Raw genomic sequence first — 16328 nt, 5'->3', positions numbered from 1 at the left:
CCCCTGTGATCAGGTATTCCAGCCCAGGATGATTGGACCACATTCCACAGTTCTTCTCGATTTCTTGGTTTGGCCTCAGAAACGGCATTTTTGATGTCACCCCACAAGTTTTCTATTGGATGAAGATCCGGGGATTGGGCTGGCCACTCCATAACGTCCATCTTGTTGGTCTGGAACCAAGATGTTGCACGTTTACTGGTGTGTTTGGGGTCGTTGTCTTGTTGGAACACCCATTTCAAGGGCATTTCCTCTTCAGCATAAGGCAGCATGACCTCTTCAAGTATTCTGATGGATTCAAACTGATCCATGATCCCTGGTATGCAATAAATAGGCCCAACACCGTAGTATGAGAAACATCCCCATATCATGATGCTTGCACCACCATGCTTCACGGTCTTCACAGTGTCCTGTGGCTTGAATTCAGTGTTTGGGGGTCGTCTGACAAACTGTCTCCGCCCACTAGACCCAAAAAGAACAATCTTACTTCCATCAGTCCACAAAATGTTGCGCCATTTCTCTTTAGGCCGGTCAATGTGCTCTTTGGCAGATTGTAACCTCTTCAGCACACGTCTTTTTCCCAATAGTGGGACTTTGCGGGGACTTCTTGCAGATAGTTTGGCTTCACATCGGCGTCTTCTAATTGTAACAGTCCTCACAGGGAACGTCACACCTTCTTTCATCTTCCTGGAGCTGATTGTTGGCTGAGTCCGCCCCATGTCGGCTATTCTTCTATCCATTCCAATGGTAGTTTTTCGCTTTCTTCCACGTCTTTCAGGTTTTGGTGGCCATTTTAAAGCATTTGCCATCATTTTAGCTGAGCAGCCGATCATTTTCTGCACTTCTTTATATGTTTTCCCCTCCAATCCACTTTTTAATCAAGGTACGCTGTTCTTCTGAACAATGTCTGGAACGACCCATTTTCCTCAGAATTTCAGAGAGAAATGCACTGTAACCAGCATGTCCAACATTTGCTGCCTTCCTTCCTTAAATAAGGGCAATAATTGCCACCTGTTTATCAAAGAATGAATGACCTCACTAATAGAACTCCACACGGCTATTATTTTGAACACGCCCCTTTCAATGAGTGATTCAATGACACAGAATCAGCAGCATGCATGTCATGACTGTTGGGTCTGTTGGATTTCTATGACTCTACTACACCTGCTAGGAAATTATTTGCCATGTAGAAATATCATTTCCACCAAAAACAGTGATTGATCCAGTTAGTGATGTCTGACGGCTAGTATTTTCAAGACAACTGTATATGCGGTTTATCGCATGGGATTCAAGCAGTAACCGCACCGCATTCCTCTGCAAATCACATACAAATTGTGTGCGATGCGATTGGATACGTACATTTTGTATGGCTCTAAATCGCATCAAAAAGGTGCAGGACCCTTTTTTTTTGCTCCACACTAATATCGGATCACACGGGTATTCACACCTATGCGATCCAATTCTGCACATCAAACCACGTTTTGCGGACCGTTTTCAGGGTGTTAAGTTACATACACACCCGCAGCGGTTCGCATGAATGGGGTGCGATTGTGATGCGGTGCGTAATTCGCACTGAAAACGCTGCAAATTCCGCATCAGTGTGAACCCGGGCTTAAACTCACAGCAGCAGAAAAACTTGACAATGGTTTCCCCCCCCCCCCCCCCCCCGCTATATTGTACCCCAATATGAAGAAGTAACTGCCATTTGTTATGTAAACACTGGAAGTTCCTCTGATGACCTTCAGAGATTACAGTGGCAACAAAGTATCCAGTGACACCTACATTGTATCCAGTGAACAGAGGAGGAGAATACCGGGATCTCCGCAGAGGAGATCCATGGAGGAGAACTTACTCTACAACCTGAACTTTTCTCCCAACCTCCGGTCACCCGAGGACGCGTCTCCTCGCAGACCTGGCTCCTCCCAGAACCTTCTGAGCTACGGAAGCCTCTCCCATCCCAAATCTTCCCAAAGCTCACACCCGGCTGGCAGGGAATAACAGGCTTAAAGTGGTATTAAACCCAAAAACTAAAATGTGTTTCATTGCAGCTCTGAGGTGTGGTGGCTGCATTACTTTTCTTTTATGTTCCCAGGCATTTTTCCTGGATTTTCTCCTGGTGATCCTGCCAGCAAGTCTGATGTATTTCAGTTTCCTTTCACAGAACAAGTTATCCAGGCAAAATAGCAGTTAGAGCCTTGGTGCTCAACCTGCAGGCCAGGGCCACTTGTGGCCCTTTGGCAATTTGTGTGGCCCTCTGGGCCCCTGCAGACACTAATCTGCGTTTCTCTATAGCCATGTTATAGCTTTGATTAATAGCAGTCAAGTCTAGCATGTAACGTGTCTCTAGTCTGTCTGCCTCCTGGAGCATGTCCCATTCCTGCAGTATGTCAGCAGCCTCTGACCAGCTCCTGCGTCGCGTCTGCAGCCTCTGACCAGCTCCTGCGTCGCGTCTGCAGCCTCTGACCAGCTCCTGCGTCGCGTCTGCAGCCTCTGACCAGCTCCTGCGTCGCGTCTGCAGCCTCTGACCAGCTCCTGCGTCGCGTCTGCAGCCTCTGACCAGCTCCTGCGTCGCGTCTGCAGCCTCTGACCAGCTCCTGCGTCGCGTCTGCAGCCTCTGACCAGCTCCTGCGTCGCGTCTGCAGCCTCTGACCAGCTCCTGCGTCGCGTCTGCAGCCTCTGACCAGCTCCTGCGTCGCGTCTGCAGTCTCTGACCAGCTCCTGCGTCGCGTCTGCAGTCTCTGACCAGCTCCTGCGTCGCGTCTGCAGTCTCTGACCAGCTCCTGCGTCGCGTCTGCAGTCTCTGACCAGCTCCTGCGTCGCGTCTGCAGTCTCTGACCATCTCCTGCGTCGCGTCTGCAGTCTCTGACCATCTCCTGCATCGCGTCTGCAGTCTCTGACCATCTCCTGCATCGCGTCTGCAGTCTCTGACCATCTCCTGCATCGCGTCTGCAGTCTCTGACCATCTCCTGCATCACGTCTGCAGTCTCTGACCATCTCCTGCATCACGTCTGCAGTCTCTGACCATCTCTCATACCTGCTATCCTCTGATGCACTGCAGGGCAATGCTTTGCAGGCTCTGGTGCAAAAAGACAAACACCGTCTTTCCTGCAATAAACGCATTTGTTTTTTTTTATGGTGGGTTTGGCCTTTAAGGCAGCACCACTTATGTACAAAGACACCCCATCAGACCAAAAAAAAAATATTATACATATATATATATATAATCACACATGCACTATTTTTTCCAAAGCTGCAACACAACCGCTCTTCCCGATGGTCTGCAATGCAGCTGCATTGAATTGTGCATTCAAACACAAAGGTCAGTGCAATGCAGCACACTGCAGTCGTTGTCTTGCCATGCATTGCAGTATAACCGAACAGCCGGCCATGCGTGTGAAGCCGGCCATGCGTGTTCTCCTCCGATATGTTCCAGCTGAGAACACGTAGCGTGTACCTGTGCCGCCACCTGCAGCCGTCACTCCACATTACAACGTGTGATGGAGACATTAAAAAGGTTTTACACATATTAACCACTTCAAGTCCGGACACTTTCACCCCCCCCCCTCCCTCCCCGCATTCACTATACCCGCTCTCCCCGGACCCCGCATTCACTATATCCGCTCTCCCCGGACCCCACATTCACTATATCCAGTCTCCCCGGACCCCGCATTCACTATATCCGCTCTCCCCGGACCCCGCATTCACTATATCCGCTCTCCCCGGACCCCACATTCACTATATCCGCTCTCCCCGGACCCCGCATTCACTATATCCGCTCTCCCCGGACCCCGCATTCACTATATCCGCTCTCCCCGGACCCCGCATTCACTATATCCGCTCTCCCCGGACCCCGCATTCACTATATCCGCTCTCCCAGACCCCGCGGCGGGCAGCACAACACACGAAACGTTGCCACTGACATGGGCACAACGGGGTCACTTATACATTTTTTTTTTATAACTTACACTTACTAATATTTTATGTAACATAATTGCGATCACAATGGAGATAAACCCCCCATGAGGGGACGATGGCGGATACTCAGCATTTCTGCCGCAATTCGGACACCTCCAAACATGGAAATGCTCAGAGCTGCTTCTGGTCGCCTGCAAAGCAGATCAGAGAACATGTTCCTCACCGTCCTGGACTCCGGCTCTCCTGCTCCTCGGGCTCCACCTCTGCGCTGCCGCAAGTCCCCGGTCACACTGGTGCGACTTGTCATGTGATTCACTAGTTTCAAATCGCATGACAAGTCGCACCCTATTTTCCGCAATGGAAGCAATCGGTACGTTTCCAACTCCGTCGGAGTCACAGCGATTTTGAACGTAGTTCATACTTTTTGCAAGTTCCGTTGCGGCTTCCATAGACATTTGTGCATGAAGTCACACAGATGTCTGCCAAGCCGCACCGGCATCCGACTTTGAAATTGTGCAATTTCAAAAGAAGTTGCACAATTTCAAAAGTCGGATTCGGAGTGAGCGAAGACTAACGGTGATCAGGCTCCTCTACAGCGGCCCGGATCACTTTTACTAGATAGCTGGGAGCCAGCTGAAAAAAAAACAAACAAAAAAAAAACAAAGCACACAAAAACAAAACAAAAAAAATAAACACACAAAAAAACAAAACACGATACCAAGCTAATGACCGCTGCAGCAACTGTGAGCATCAGGCCTGACAACAGACAGAATTCCATCACATTGGACCCCTGAAGACTTCAATGACATCCCCCTCGAAGTTCAGGTTTGACAAACGGACAGATTTGACAGAAACAAGATCCGTGGAGTTCTTATCGAATTGAGCCCGGGCATATTCACCCTTCATTATTCACCACCAGTGAACTTGGTGAAAGTCACAGCAGCTGCTTTATTAATACCGCCCCCCATAGGTGTAAAATTACCAAGAACGCTCTCCTCTATATTTGTACACATTTGTCTGCACATAACAAAAGACATGAGCGAGGAATTGATAAAAACGGTTCACTGAATGAAGGAAATCCATCAGAAAAACAACGGGAAATCGTATCGGTGGGAGAATCGGTTCACAGACGCGCCCTGACGCTGCGACATTTGAAGGGGAGTATCTGGGCTATTCTATGAAAGAGTTAAAGGAGAACACCGGCAGCACCATCGCCATAAACAGAGGAATCACAAAACAAACAAATCATCGATAAACAATCGTGCAATTATGTTTCAATATTTATAAATATCTGTCACTTGAATGATCGCTGTCACATGACACCCACTGACACCCCTGCCACCACATGACACCCACTGACACCCCTGCCATCACATGACACCCCTGCCATCACATGACACCCACTGACACCCCTGCCATCACATGATGCCCACTGACAACCCTGCCATCACGACGCCCACTAACCTCCCCGTTGTCATACTTCTACAGAACCAAACACCCATGATGCTTTGCACTGACACATTACCATCATTATTAGAGATTACATGCAGTGTTCTCTGTATGAGGATAAGCCAAGCACCCCCCCCCCACACACACACACACACACTGCAGGACCCCCTGGGACCACCAACCCCCCTTCATAACCTCTAGTCCTCTCCCCTGGGACCCCCACCGCACTGCCTTCCTGGGGATCCCTAGCACTCCTCCCTTCCCCTAGGAACACTCAGCATCCCTTCTCTCCAGGGGCCCACAGCACTTTTCTCCTGGGCACCCTCAGCACCTAGCCTCTCCCCCTTCATAGACCCTCGGCACAGCCCCCCCACTCCTCCCCTTGCCACAGGGACTCTCAGCACTTCCAAGAGTCTCCCAGCACCCTTCTCCTGCAAGGACCCCCTGCCCCCCCCCACTCCTCTCTTTGTCACAGGGACTCTCAGCACTACTCTCCTCACCCCCCCTTCTTCCCCAGAGGCCCCAAACACCCTTTTCCTCTTCCATGGGGACCCCCCAGCAGAACTCTCCTTGTCACAAGGACCCTCAGCCAAACTTCCCCTGGGATCTCAAGCACTCCTCTACCCAATCCACCCCCATTACTGCACTCCTCCCCCCCCCCCCCATCACCAACACCCCTCCTTCTCCAGCATCAACCCCCCCCCCCCGGGGGACCCCCAGTACTGCACTCCTCCCCACTAATCCACCAGCACCCCTCCTCCTCCAGGACCACCCCTCCCCCCAAGGGAGCCCCAGTACTGCACTCCCCCCCCAATAAACCAGCAACCCTCCTCCTCCAGCATCACCCCTCCCCCCAAGGGACCCCCAGTACTGCACCCCCCCAATCCACCAGCACCCCTCCTCCTCCCCCAAGGGACCCCCAGTACTGAACTCCCCCCCCCAAGAGACCCCCAGTACTGCACACCCCCCCAATCCACCAGCACCACTCCTCCTCTCCCAAAGGACCCCCAGTACTGCACCCCCCCCAAGGGACCCCCAGTACTGCACACACCCCCAATCCACCAGCACCCCCCCAAGGGACCACAGTACTGCATTCCCCCCAATCTATCAGCACCCTTCCTCCTCCAGCATCACCCCTCCCCCCAAGGGACCTCCAGTACTGCATTTCCCCCTCAATCCACCAGCATCCCTCCTCTTCCAGCATCCCCCTCCCCCATGGGACCCCCAGCCCTCCCGGCCTCTTTCTGCACAGTCACGGATGACGTCATTCCGGGTGTCAGTCCAGCCACGTGCAGGGTGCCATCTCTCCGGTATAGGTGAGCGCTCACCTGCTGATCTGGATGGCGGAGGCGGCGGGCTCCTTGTGCTGAGACATCTCCGGCCTGAGGATGGAGGAATACCGGGTGTGCTACCGGGCGGGAGGGGAGGGGTGACACCAGCCGGCTCCTCCCACCTAATGCCACTGAATGAGTGGGCACGCCCCCTGTGACAACTGCAAGGGCTGGCTCCGCCCACACAGGTTAATTCACAAAACTGCAAAACTGTCAGCAAAGATACAATTGTATCCGATTATAATCGATGAGGAGTATCGATCAATATCAGATGTATTGTATCCGATTATAATCGATGGGGAGTGTCGATCAATATCAGATCAATTGTACATACAGATGGGGGTGCAGGTTTGTACCCTTTCATTGTATCTTATTCATCCACAACTCTGCCCCGAGCTACATCACCAAATATCCCAACACCTCCTGCTCCCCAGCCCTCTTGTCTCCTCCTCCCATGCATGCCTCCAGGACTTCTCCACAGTCTCCCCCATCCTCTGGAACTCCCTACCCCAACCTGACCAACTGTATCCTACTCTGGCCACCTTAGACAATTCCTGAAAAATCACCTCTTCAGGGAATTTGTCTTCTCATTGTACCCTCCTCATTGTACCCTCCTCATCGTACCCTCCTCATCCTATTCTCCTCATTGTATCCTCCTCATCCTATTCTCCTCATTGTATCCTCCTCATTGTACCCTCCTCATCGTACCCTCCTCATCCTATTCTCCTCATTGTATCCTCCTCATCCTATTCTCCTCATTGTATCCTCATTGTATCCTCCTCATCCTATTCTCCTCATTGTATCCTCCTCATCCTATTCTCCTCATTGTATCCTCATTGTATCCTCCTCATCCTATTCTCCTCATTGTATCCTCCTCATTGTATCCTCCTCATTGTATCCTCCTCATCCTATTCTCCTCATTGCATCCTCCTCATTGTACCCACCTCATTGTATCCTCATTGAATTCTCCTCATTGTACCCTCATTGTACCCTCCTCATTGCATCCGCCTCATTGTACCCTCCTCATTGTATCCTAATTGTACCCTCCTCATTGTATCCTCATTGTATCCTCTTCATCAAATACTGCTTATTCTATCCTCCTCATTGTATCCTCCTCATTGTATCCTCCTCATCATACCCTCCTCATCGTACCCTCCTCATTGTATCCTCCTCATTGTAACCTCCTCATTGTAACCTCCTCATTGTAACCTCCTCATTGTAACCTCCTCATTGTAACCTCCTCATTGTACCCTCCTCATTGTACCCTCCTCATTGTATTCTCCTCATTGTATCTTCCTCATTGTATCCTCCTCATTGTACCCTGCTCATTGTACTCTCCTCATTGTTCCCTCCTCATTGTACTCATTGTATCCTCCTCATCGTACCCTACTCATTGTACCCTCCTCATTGTATCCTCCTCATTGTACCCTCCTCATTGTATCCTCCTCATTGTACCCTCCTCATTGTATTCTCCTCATTGTATCTTCCTCATTGTACCCTGCTCATTGTATCCTCCTCATTGTACAATGCTCATTGTACTCTCCTCATTGTATCCTCCTCATTGTTCCCTCCTCATTGTATCCTCCTCATTGTACAATGCTCATTGTACTCTCCTCATTGTATCCTCCTCATTGTTCCCTCCTCATTGTTCCCTCCTCATTGTTCCCTCCTCATTGTTCCCTCCTCATCGTACCCTACTCATTGTACCCTCCTCATTGTATCTTCCTCATTGTACTCTCCTCATTGTATCCTCCTCATTGTACCCTCCTCATTGTACCCTCCTCATTGTATCCTCCTCATTGTACCCTCCTCATTGTATCCTCCTCATCGTACCCTCCTCATCGTACCCTCCTCATTGTACCCTCCTCATTGTACCCTCCTCATTGTATCCTCCTCATTGTACTCTCCTCATCGTACCTTCCTCATCGTACCCTCCTCATCGAACCCTCCTCATTGTATCCTCCTCATTGTACCCTCCTCATTGAATTCTCCTTGTTATGCCCTTCTCATTGTACCCTCCTCATTGTGACTTCCTCATTGTACCCACTTCATCGTACCCTCCTCATCGTATCCTCCTCATCGTATTATCCTTATCGTATCCTCCTCATTGTACCCTCCTCATTGTACCCACTTCATCGTACCCTCCTCATCATACCCTCCTCATCGTATCCTCCTCATTGTATTCTCCTCATTGTATCCTCCTCATTGTATCCTCCTCATCGTACCCTCCTCATCGTACCCTCCTCATTGTACCCTCCTCATTGTATCCTCCTCATTGTACCCTCCTCATTGTACTCTCCTCATTGTACCCTCCTCATTGTATCCTCCTCATTGTACCCTCCTCATTGTATTCTCCTCATTGTATCTTCCTCATTGTACCCTGCTCATTGTATCCTCCTCATTGTACAATGCTCATTGTACTCTCCTCATTGTATCCTCCTCATTGTTCCCTCCTCATTGTACTCATTGTATCCTCCTCATCGTACCCTACTCATTGTACCCTCCTCATTGTATCTTCCTCATTGTACTCTCCTCATTGTATCCTCCTCATTGTACCCTCCTCATTGTACCCTCCTCATTGTATCCTCCTCATTGTACCCTCCTCATTGTATCCTCCTCATCGTACCCTCCTCATCGTACCCTCCTCATTGTACCCTCCTCATTGTATCCTCCTCATTGTACTCTCCTCATCGTACCTTCCTCATCGTACCCTCCTCATCGTACCCTCCTCATTGTATCCTCCTCATTGTACCCTCCTCATTGAATTCTCCTTGTTGTGCCCTTCTCATTGTACCCTCCTCATTGTGACTTCCTCATTGTACCCACTTCATCGTACCCTCCTCATCGTATCCTCCTCATCGTATTATCCTTATCGTATCCTCCTCATTGTACCCTCCTCATTGTACCCACTTCATCGTACCCTCCTCATCATACCCTCCTCATCGTAAACCTCCTCATTGTATTCTCCTTATCGTATCCTCCTCATTGTATCCTCCTCACTGCACCCTCCTCATTGTAGCCTCCTCATCGTACCCTCCTCATCGTACCCTCCTCATCATATCCTCCTCATTGTATTCTCCTTATCGTATCCTCCTCATCGTATTCTCCTTATCGTACCCTCCTCATTGTACCCTCCTCATCGTACCCTCCTCATCGTACCCTCCTCATCGTACCCTCCTCATCGTACCCTCCTCATCGTATCCTCCTCATCGTATCCTCCTCATCGTACCCTCCTCATCATATCCTCCTCATTGTATTCTCCTTATCGTATCCTCCTCATCGTACCCTCCTCATTGTAAAAAGAAACATGTGAACGGTGTGTTCACGGAAGAAGAAGCGGTCACATGAAGGACAATGTGATACACATACCTGTAGTCATATAATGCTTTTATCAGCACAATAGCAATATGAAACATTAGAGTAACGCCCACATGACAGCCATCACCTCCATCAATGACAATACATTACAACCTAAACACAACAAATAAAATCATGGCTAGGCCAAATACGAAATATGCTGCAGAGGCAAGGACTGAATCATCTTCTGCCTGGACAGTAGAGCACATCGGGGAGCACCACCGGGACGAGGATATATGTGAATAGAAATGAGTATTCAGTATCAGCGCTATAAGAACAATAGAAGACGTCATACTGGGACAGATGTGATCTGATTCTGTCACCGAATGTGAACCCCAGATTTGGGGACTGTCGCTTGATAAATGAGTTCCTAGTAATAGATATTGGTAAGCAGAGTCAATATGCAGATACGTGTCAAAGTGGTGGCAGATATGGCACTGGACTCAGCCAAAATTAAACATGGCCACCTCGGCCGAACGCTGAGATGGACATATGTGACTTCAGTATGTAATATACGGTGATAGTCATGTAAGATCCACAAAGGATCAATGGGTATGGCGTATCCTTTGGTAGTGTCATCCAGATATAGGAGGTGTCACAATCGTGCATACAAGAGCCAGGCATGGCTCTCACTGCGTTAAGAAGTCTTCATGTTATCCCCTCATTCCCCCTCCCGCATGAATGCGTTCAGAGTACCTTGCTAAGGGGCTGTCTGTACAATCCTCTTACCAAATAAGGTAATTGGCTTGTCCGTTGTAGGAAGATACCAGTTGATTTTGTGTAGAAAAAGAAGCTGTTATGCTTCGTGTGTAGACAGAGAAGTGAGGACCGTCTGCGTTTTGATATCTAGCAGACTGAAAGAAAGCAGAATCTCCTGCCATGTCCCAACGAAACTTGCAGTAGAGACAAGAAAGCAAATCATCCTGGAGCTCATAAGACTTGAAACTGCTTAACCCAAGGCTGATTGGCAAGTACTTTAACCCTTTAAACTTCTTTCTGTTATCTGTTTGCTGTGCTGTTGTGCTCTGTATGTTTATATATATATATATATATATATATATATATATATTTTGGTTACATCTTTTTTCTGTAAATATTTCTACTGCACCCTTTTGACCTTTTAGTAATAAATTTTACTTTCTGAAAGCGTTGAACTGTTTCTATAGCTCCTGAATGTGACTTACGAATCCCTGCCGCTGAAGAGCGCTACTATGAGTGTTTAACCCTCTGTATAACCTGTCTGTGGAGATAGCGGGATACCGACGATTAACCAATCATCCTAGTGTATTGCTGATATTGCCGAGTTTCCTCTTTCTCTGTACAAAAAGGAGGTGGTGGCAGTGTGAAGGGTTAATTGCGTAATTAACCTGACCCAGTAAAAATCGCGTCCAGGCTGCAGGTACACAGATTGTAGTCCATTAGCTGGAAAATCTTTGTGCAGGGTGCAGCTGGGCGTGGCATTGTTACGCACGTGACATCGCGGTTTTAGATTGGCTAGTCCTTCAGTCACGAGTTTGGGGAGAAAGTCTGGGGTCTGACGCTGCGCCCGTCACAGAAGGGATGTAGAACTCACCACCAGCTCGACAAATAAAATGTATAGTCACCCTTCCTGGGATGGATAGTCCCTTATGCAGGCCATACACGATTTGAATTCTGAACAATTTTTCGTCTGAAAATCGGAAACGTCGTTTGCTCGGTAATCCGATGGCGCCATCATTGATTCGAAAATCGGCCAACCGAGTTATAAAGTTCACCCCATATAACAGGTGAAACTTCCTTTCCTTCCAGGTCACGGCTCATGCGCATACTCTTTTCGGGAAAAAATGATCGTACAATATGACCTTCATTGAGACGAAAAATCACTTGTTTTTCACAAATTTTCCAACATGCCCAATCTTCGAAAAGGGAAGGAACCACGAAAATCGGCCGGTGCTATCGACCCCACTAACAGAGCGAAAATCGTCCGATTATTTTTAGGCCGATTTTCGACACGAATGGCTGGCCTTAGGGGGAGTCTGTTTGGCAGCTGCCATGTCAAGACTACTATAGGCAGAGCCCTGCCTTCGGGAAAATGCACCGTATCGTCCAGGTGTGAGTGAAGTGTGCAACTCACCACCTGCTTCACCAGTTGGAAGTACAGTGACCCTTCCTTGGATAGAGAGTTCCATGCTGGGAGTCCGTATGGCAGCCGCCATGTCAGGACACCTGTAGGCAGAGCCCTGCCTCCAGAAGTGTGCACCGCCTGTAAGAGGTCTGCACTGGGAAGTAGCATGGTTCCTCGTATCACCGCCCGAAACAAGGTGCCTTGAGCCGATGTGCGCGGCCAGCCGTGACATCACTGACATGTGATGTCAACGCGATTTGCCAATGGGCGTATCTTGCTCAGCTTTGTCAGGACCCGACATTACATACTGCAGATACCCCCTTCTGTCAATCAAATCCAGTAAAGAGGGAGCAGGGGTGGGGCCGAGCGTGTCTATGGATGCATGCAGCCCTGCTGGGGAGCAAGCCCACTGGGTGTTACCTACTCCCGAGCCTTGCACTCTAGGTATTGCATAATCCTGTGCCTTTCACTGTGGGTGTTACATACTCCTGAGTCCTGCACACTGGGCTTTTTATACTCCTAAATCTCCTTCTCTGAGTGTTACATACTCCTGAGCCCCATGCTCTGGGCGTTACATACTCCTGAGCCCTGCACACTGGGCATTATATACTCCTAAATCCCCCTCTTTGGGTGTTACATACTCCTGAGCCCCACACTCTGGGTGTTACATACTCCTGAGCCCCACGCGCTGAGTGTTACATACTCCTGAGCCCTGCACACTGGGCATTATATACTCCTAAATCCCCCTCTTTGGGTGTTACATACTCCTGAGCCCCACGCGCTGAGTGTTACATACTCCAAAGCCCTGCACAATGGGCATTATATACTCCTAAATCCCCCTCTTTGGGTGTTACATACTCCTGAGCCCCACACTCTGGGCGTTACATATTCCTGAGCCCCATACGCTGGGCGTCACATACTCCTGAGCCCCACACTCTGGGCATTACATACTCCACAGCCCTGCACACTGGGCATTATATACTCCTAAATCCCCCTCTTTGGGTGTTACATACTCCTGAGCCCCATTCTCTGGGTGTTACATACTCCTGAGCCCCACGCGCTGAGTGTTACATACTCCAGAGCCCTGCACAATGGGCATTATATACTCCTAAATCCCCCTCTTTGGGCGTTACATACTCCTGAGCCCCACACTCTGGGCGTTACATACTCCTGAGCCCCACACTCTGGGCGTTACATACTCCTGAGCCCCACACGCTGGGCGTTACATACTCCTGAGCCCCACACTCTGGGCGTTACATACTCCTGAGCCCCACACTCTGGGCGTTACATACTCCTGAGCCCCATGCCTGGGCGTTACATACTCCTGAGCCCCACACACTGGGTGTTACATACTCCTGAGCCCCACGCCTGGTTGTTACATACTCCTGAGCCCCACACTCTGGGTGTTACATACTCCTGAGCCCCACACTCTGGGCGTTACATACTCCTGAGCCCCACGCCTGGGCGTTACATACTCCTGAGCCCCACACACTGGGCATTACATACTCCTGAACTCCCACTGCTGTCAATCAAATCCAGTAAAGAGAGAGCAGGGGTGGGGACGAGCTTGTCTATGGATGCACGCAGCCCGGCTGGGGAGTAAGCCCATAGGTGCGCCCCCATGGGAAGCAACTTCCTATAATGGACTTCCTAGAAGAGGAGCCAAAAGCTGGGGACCCTAGAAGAGGGGGTTCAGGGCCGCCGTGTGCACAGAGCAGGTAAGTACACCCACGGATGCATTATGCGCAGTTACACGTGATGCAGCTTTGTGTGCACCATGTATGCAGCCAGCAAGCTCAGGTGTTATTTAACCACGCCCCCTATAAGTCCCTCCCACCGTTAGTTGCTTTTCTTTATATGACAACTGACTCTGCGCCTCTATCTAGGTCACAGACAACGCTGTCGGCTCATTACTGCTCATGCAGATTCCCATCGCCGGCCGTGCAGTGGAAAGTGAGAAGATAGGAAGGTATAGGATAGCGATACCAGGGGGGGGGGGACTTGTAGGGATGGGAGCTGCAGTCAGGGATATGGCGATACGATGTGCGCAAAGCGTCTCCCGCAATATGCAAAGAAGCAAATCGCATGTGGATTCTACAATCAATTATACGGTGAGCTGTACAGCGTTGTCACCCAGTATTCATCCTATAGGATCCCATCCAATGAGAAGAAACGGATGACATTGAATCAAACAGATGGAGACCCGTGTGTGTTCAATGCAAGCAGCTAAAGGGGGCGTGGACCGATGGGAATGGGAAACTTAAAGGGTAACTCCACTTTTGTTGAGAACCCCCCCCTTCGGGTGATCTATGCACATTGCAGGGATTTTCACAAACTTTATAGCAGTTTCCTACCTTTTGTCATTCTGAAGAAATATCTGTTTGTTTCTCTGTGTCCATGTGCAGAGGGAATGTGAATGAGAGCGACTTTATCATCATCAATCATCTGCTGCACCTGCAGGGCTCTAATGAGGAAAGTGGCGGGGTCTGCATCCCTTTAGACCAGTGTTTCTCAACTCCAGTCCTCATGGACCCCCAACAGGTCATGTTTTCAGGATTTCCATTATTTTGCACAGGTGATTTGATCAGTTTCACTGCCTTAGTAATTACCACAGCTGTTTCATCTGAGGGAAATCCTGAAAACATGACCTGTTGGGGGTCCATGAGGACTGGAGTTGAGAAACACTGATTTAGACGTTGTTTACTATTGGGAGTAGCTCACCAAAAATGACATTTTTGTTGCAGGGAATGCCCCAAAATCTGACCTCCCCTGCAACAAAAATCTAATTTTTGGTGATTTACTCAAAAGGGAAATCCCGTCTAAAGGGATGCAGACCCCGCCACTTTCCTCATTAGAGCCCTGCAGGTGCAGCAGCTGATTGATCATTAATAAGTCGCTCCCATTCCCACTTAGTGATGACTTCTGCAAAAATCAGTGAGCCAATCACACAAAGAGCCTGCCGGGCCCCTCCCACAGTTTAGCTGTCTCTCCTTGTGCAAGCTGACTGGTCTTGTCTGGGTCCCCTTTTGTAGTTTTCCTGTAGTGGGTGGAGCTTGCTAGGCCCCTCCCACAGCTCTATCCTTTCTCCTTATGGAGGGTGACTGATTTTGTCTCCACCCCCTCCTGTAGTGGGTGGAGCCTACTAGCCCCTCTCACATCTCTGCTCTTTCTCCTTGTGCAGGGTGACCAGTCTTGTCTCCGTCCCCTCCTATAGTGGGTGGAGCTTACTGGCCCCTCCTACAGCTCTGCCCTTTTTCCTTGTGCAGGGTGACCGGTCTTGTCTCCGTCCCCTCCTATAGTGGGTGGAGCTTACTGGCCCCTCCCACAGCTCTGCCCTTTCTCCTTGTGCAGGGTGACCGGTCTTGTCTCCGTCCCCTCCTATAGTGGGTGGAGCCTGCTGGCCCCTCTCACATCTCTGCCCTTTCTCCTCGTGCAGGGTGACCGGTCTTGTCTCCGTCCCCTCCTATAGTGGGTGGAGCCTGCTGGCTCCTTCTACAGCTCTGCCTTTCTCCTTGTGCAAAGTGACTGGTCTTGTCTCCACCCCCTCCTGTAGGCTTCTAAAGTGGGTGGAGCCTGATGGCCCCGCCCACAGCTCTGCACTGTGCACAGGCTATGTACAGAACGGTGATGATGTCACTGCTACTTTTACAAGGTAATATCTGGGTCTGCAAAGGTATTTGCTGCTCACAAAGTAGATGTACAGTTGCAAGAAAAAGTATGTGAACCCCTTGGGATTACGTGGAGTTTTGCATGAATTGGGCATAAAATGTGCTCTGAATGTCATCTAAGTCACAACAATAGAAGAATACAGTCTGCTGAACATAATACTACACAAACATTAGATGTTGCCATGGTTTAATTGCACATAACATGTAAACATTCACAGTGCAGGGAGGAAAAAGTATGTGAACCTTTGGACTTAATAACTAGTTGACCCTCCTTTGGCAGCAATAACCTCAACCAAACGTTTCCTGTAGTTGCAGATCAGACCTGCACAACGATCTGGAGTCATTTTGGACCACTCCTCTTCACAAAACTGTTTCAGTGTAGCAATATTCTTGGGATGTCTGGTGTAAATCGCTCTCTTAAGGTCATGCCACAGCATTTCAATCGGGTTGAGGTCAGGACTCTGACTGGGCCACTCCAGAAGGCGTATTCTGTGCTGTTGCAGCCAT

General features: G+C 49.6%; 1 protein-coding gene across 1 annotated transcript in view; it reads right to left on the bottom strand.

The window, feature by feature from the left end:
- LOC149434671 (cytosolic acyl coenzyme A thioester hydrolase-like) overlaps positions 1–6807 on the bottom strand; it is a 38960-nt gene extending 32153 nt beyond the window's left edge. Inside the window, exon 1 of the mRNA XM_089663540.1 lies at positions 6690–6807. Within this exon, the coding sequence (XP_089519666.1) occupies positions 6690–6736 (47 nt within the window). The 5' untranslated portion in view covers positions 6737–6807. The remainder of the gene's footprint in view (positions 1–6689) is intronic.
- Positions 6808–16328: the final 9521 nt, after the last annotated feature.

Source organism: Staurois parvus, unplaced genomic scaffold (assembly GCF_062004578.1).
Source record: "Staurois parvus isolate SC_StPar_1 unplaced genomic scaffold, SC_StPar_1.0 ptg001713l, whole genome shotgun sequence".
NCBI lineage: Eukaryota > Metazoa > Chordata > Amphibia > Anura > Ranidae > Staurois > Staurois parvus.
The sequence above is the reverse complement of the archived record's forward strand: the minus strand, read 5'-3'. Positions and strand labels throughout refer to the sequence as shown.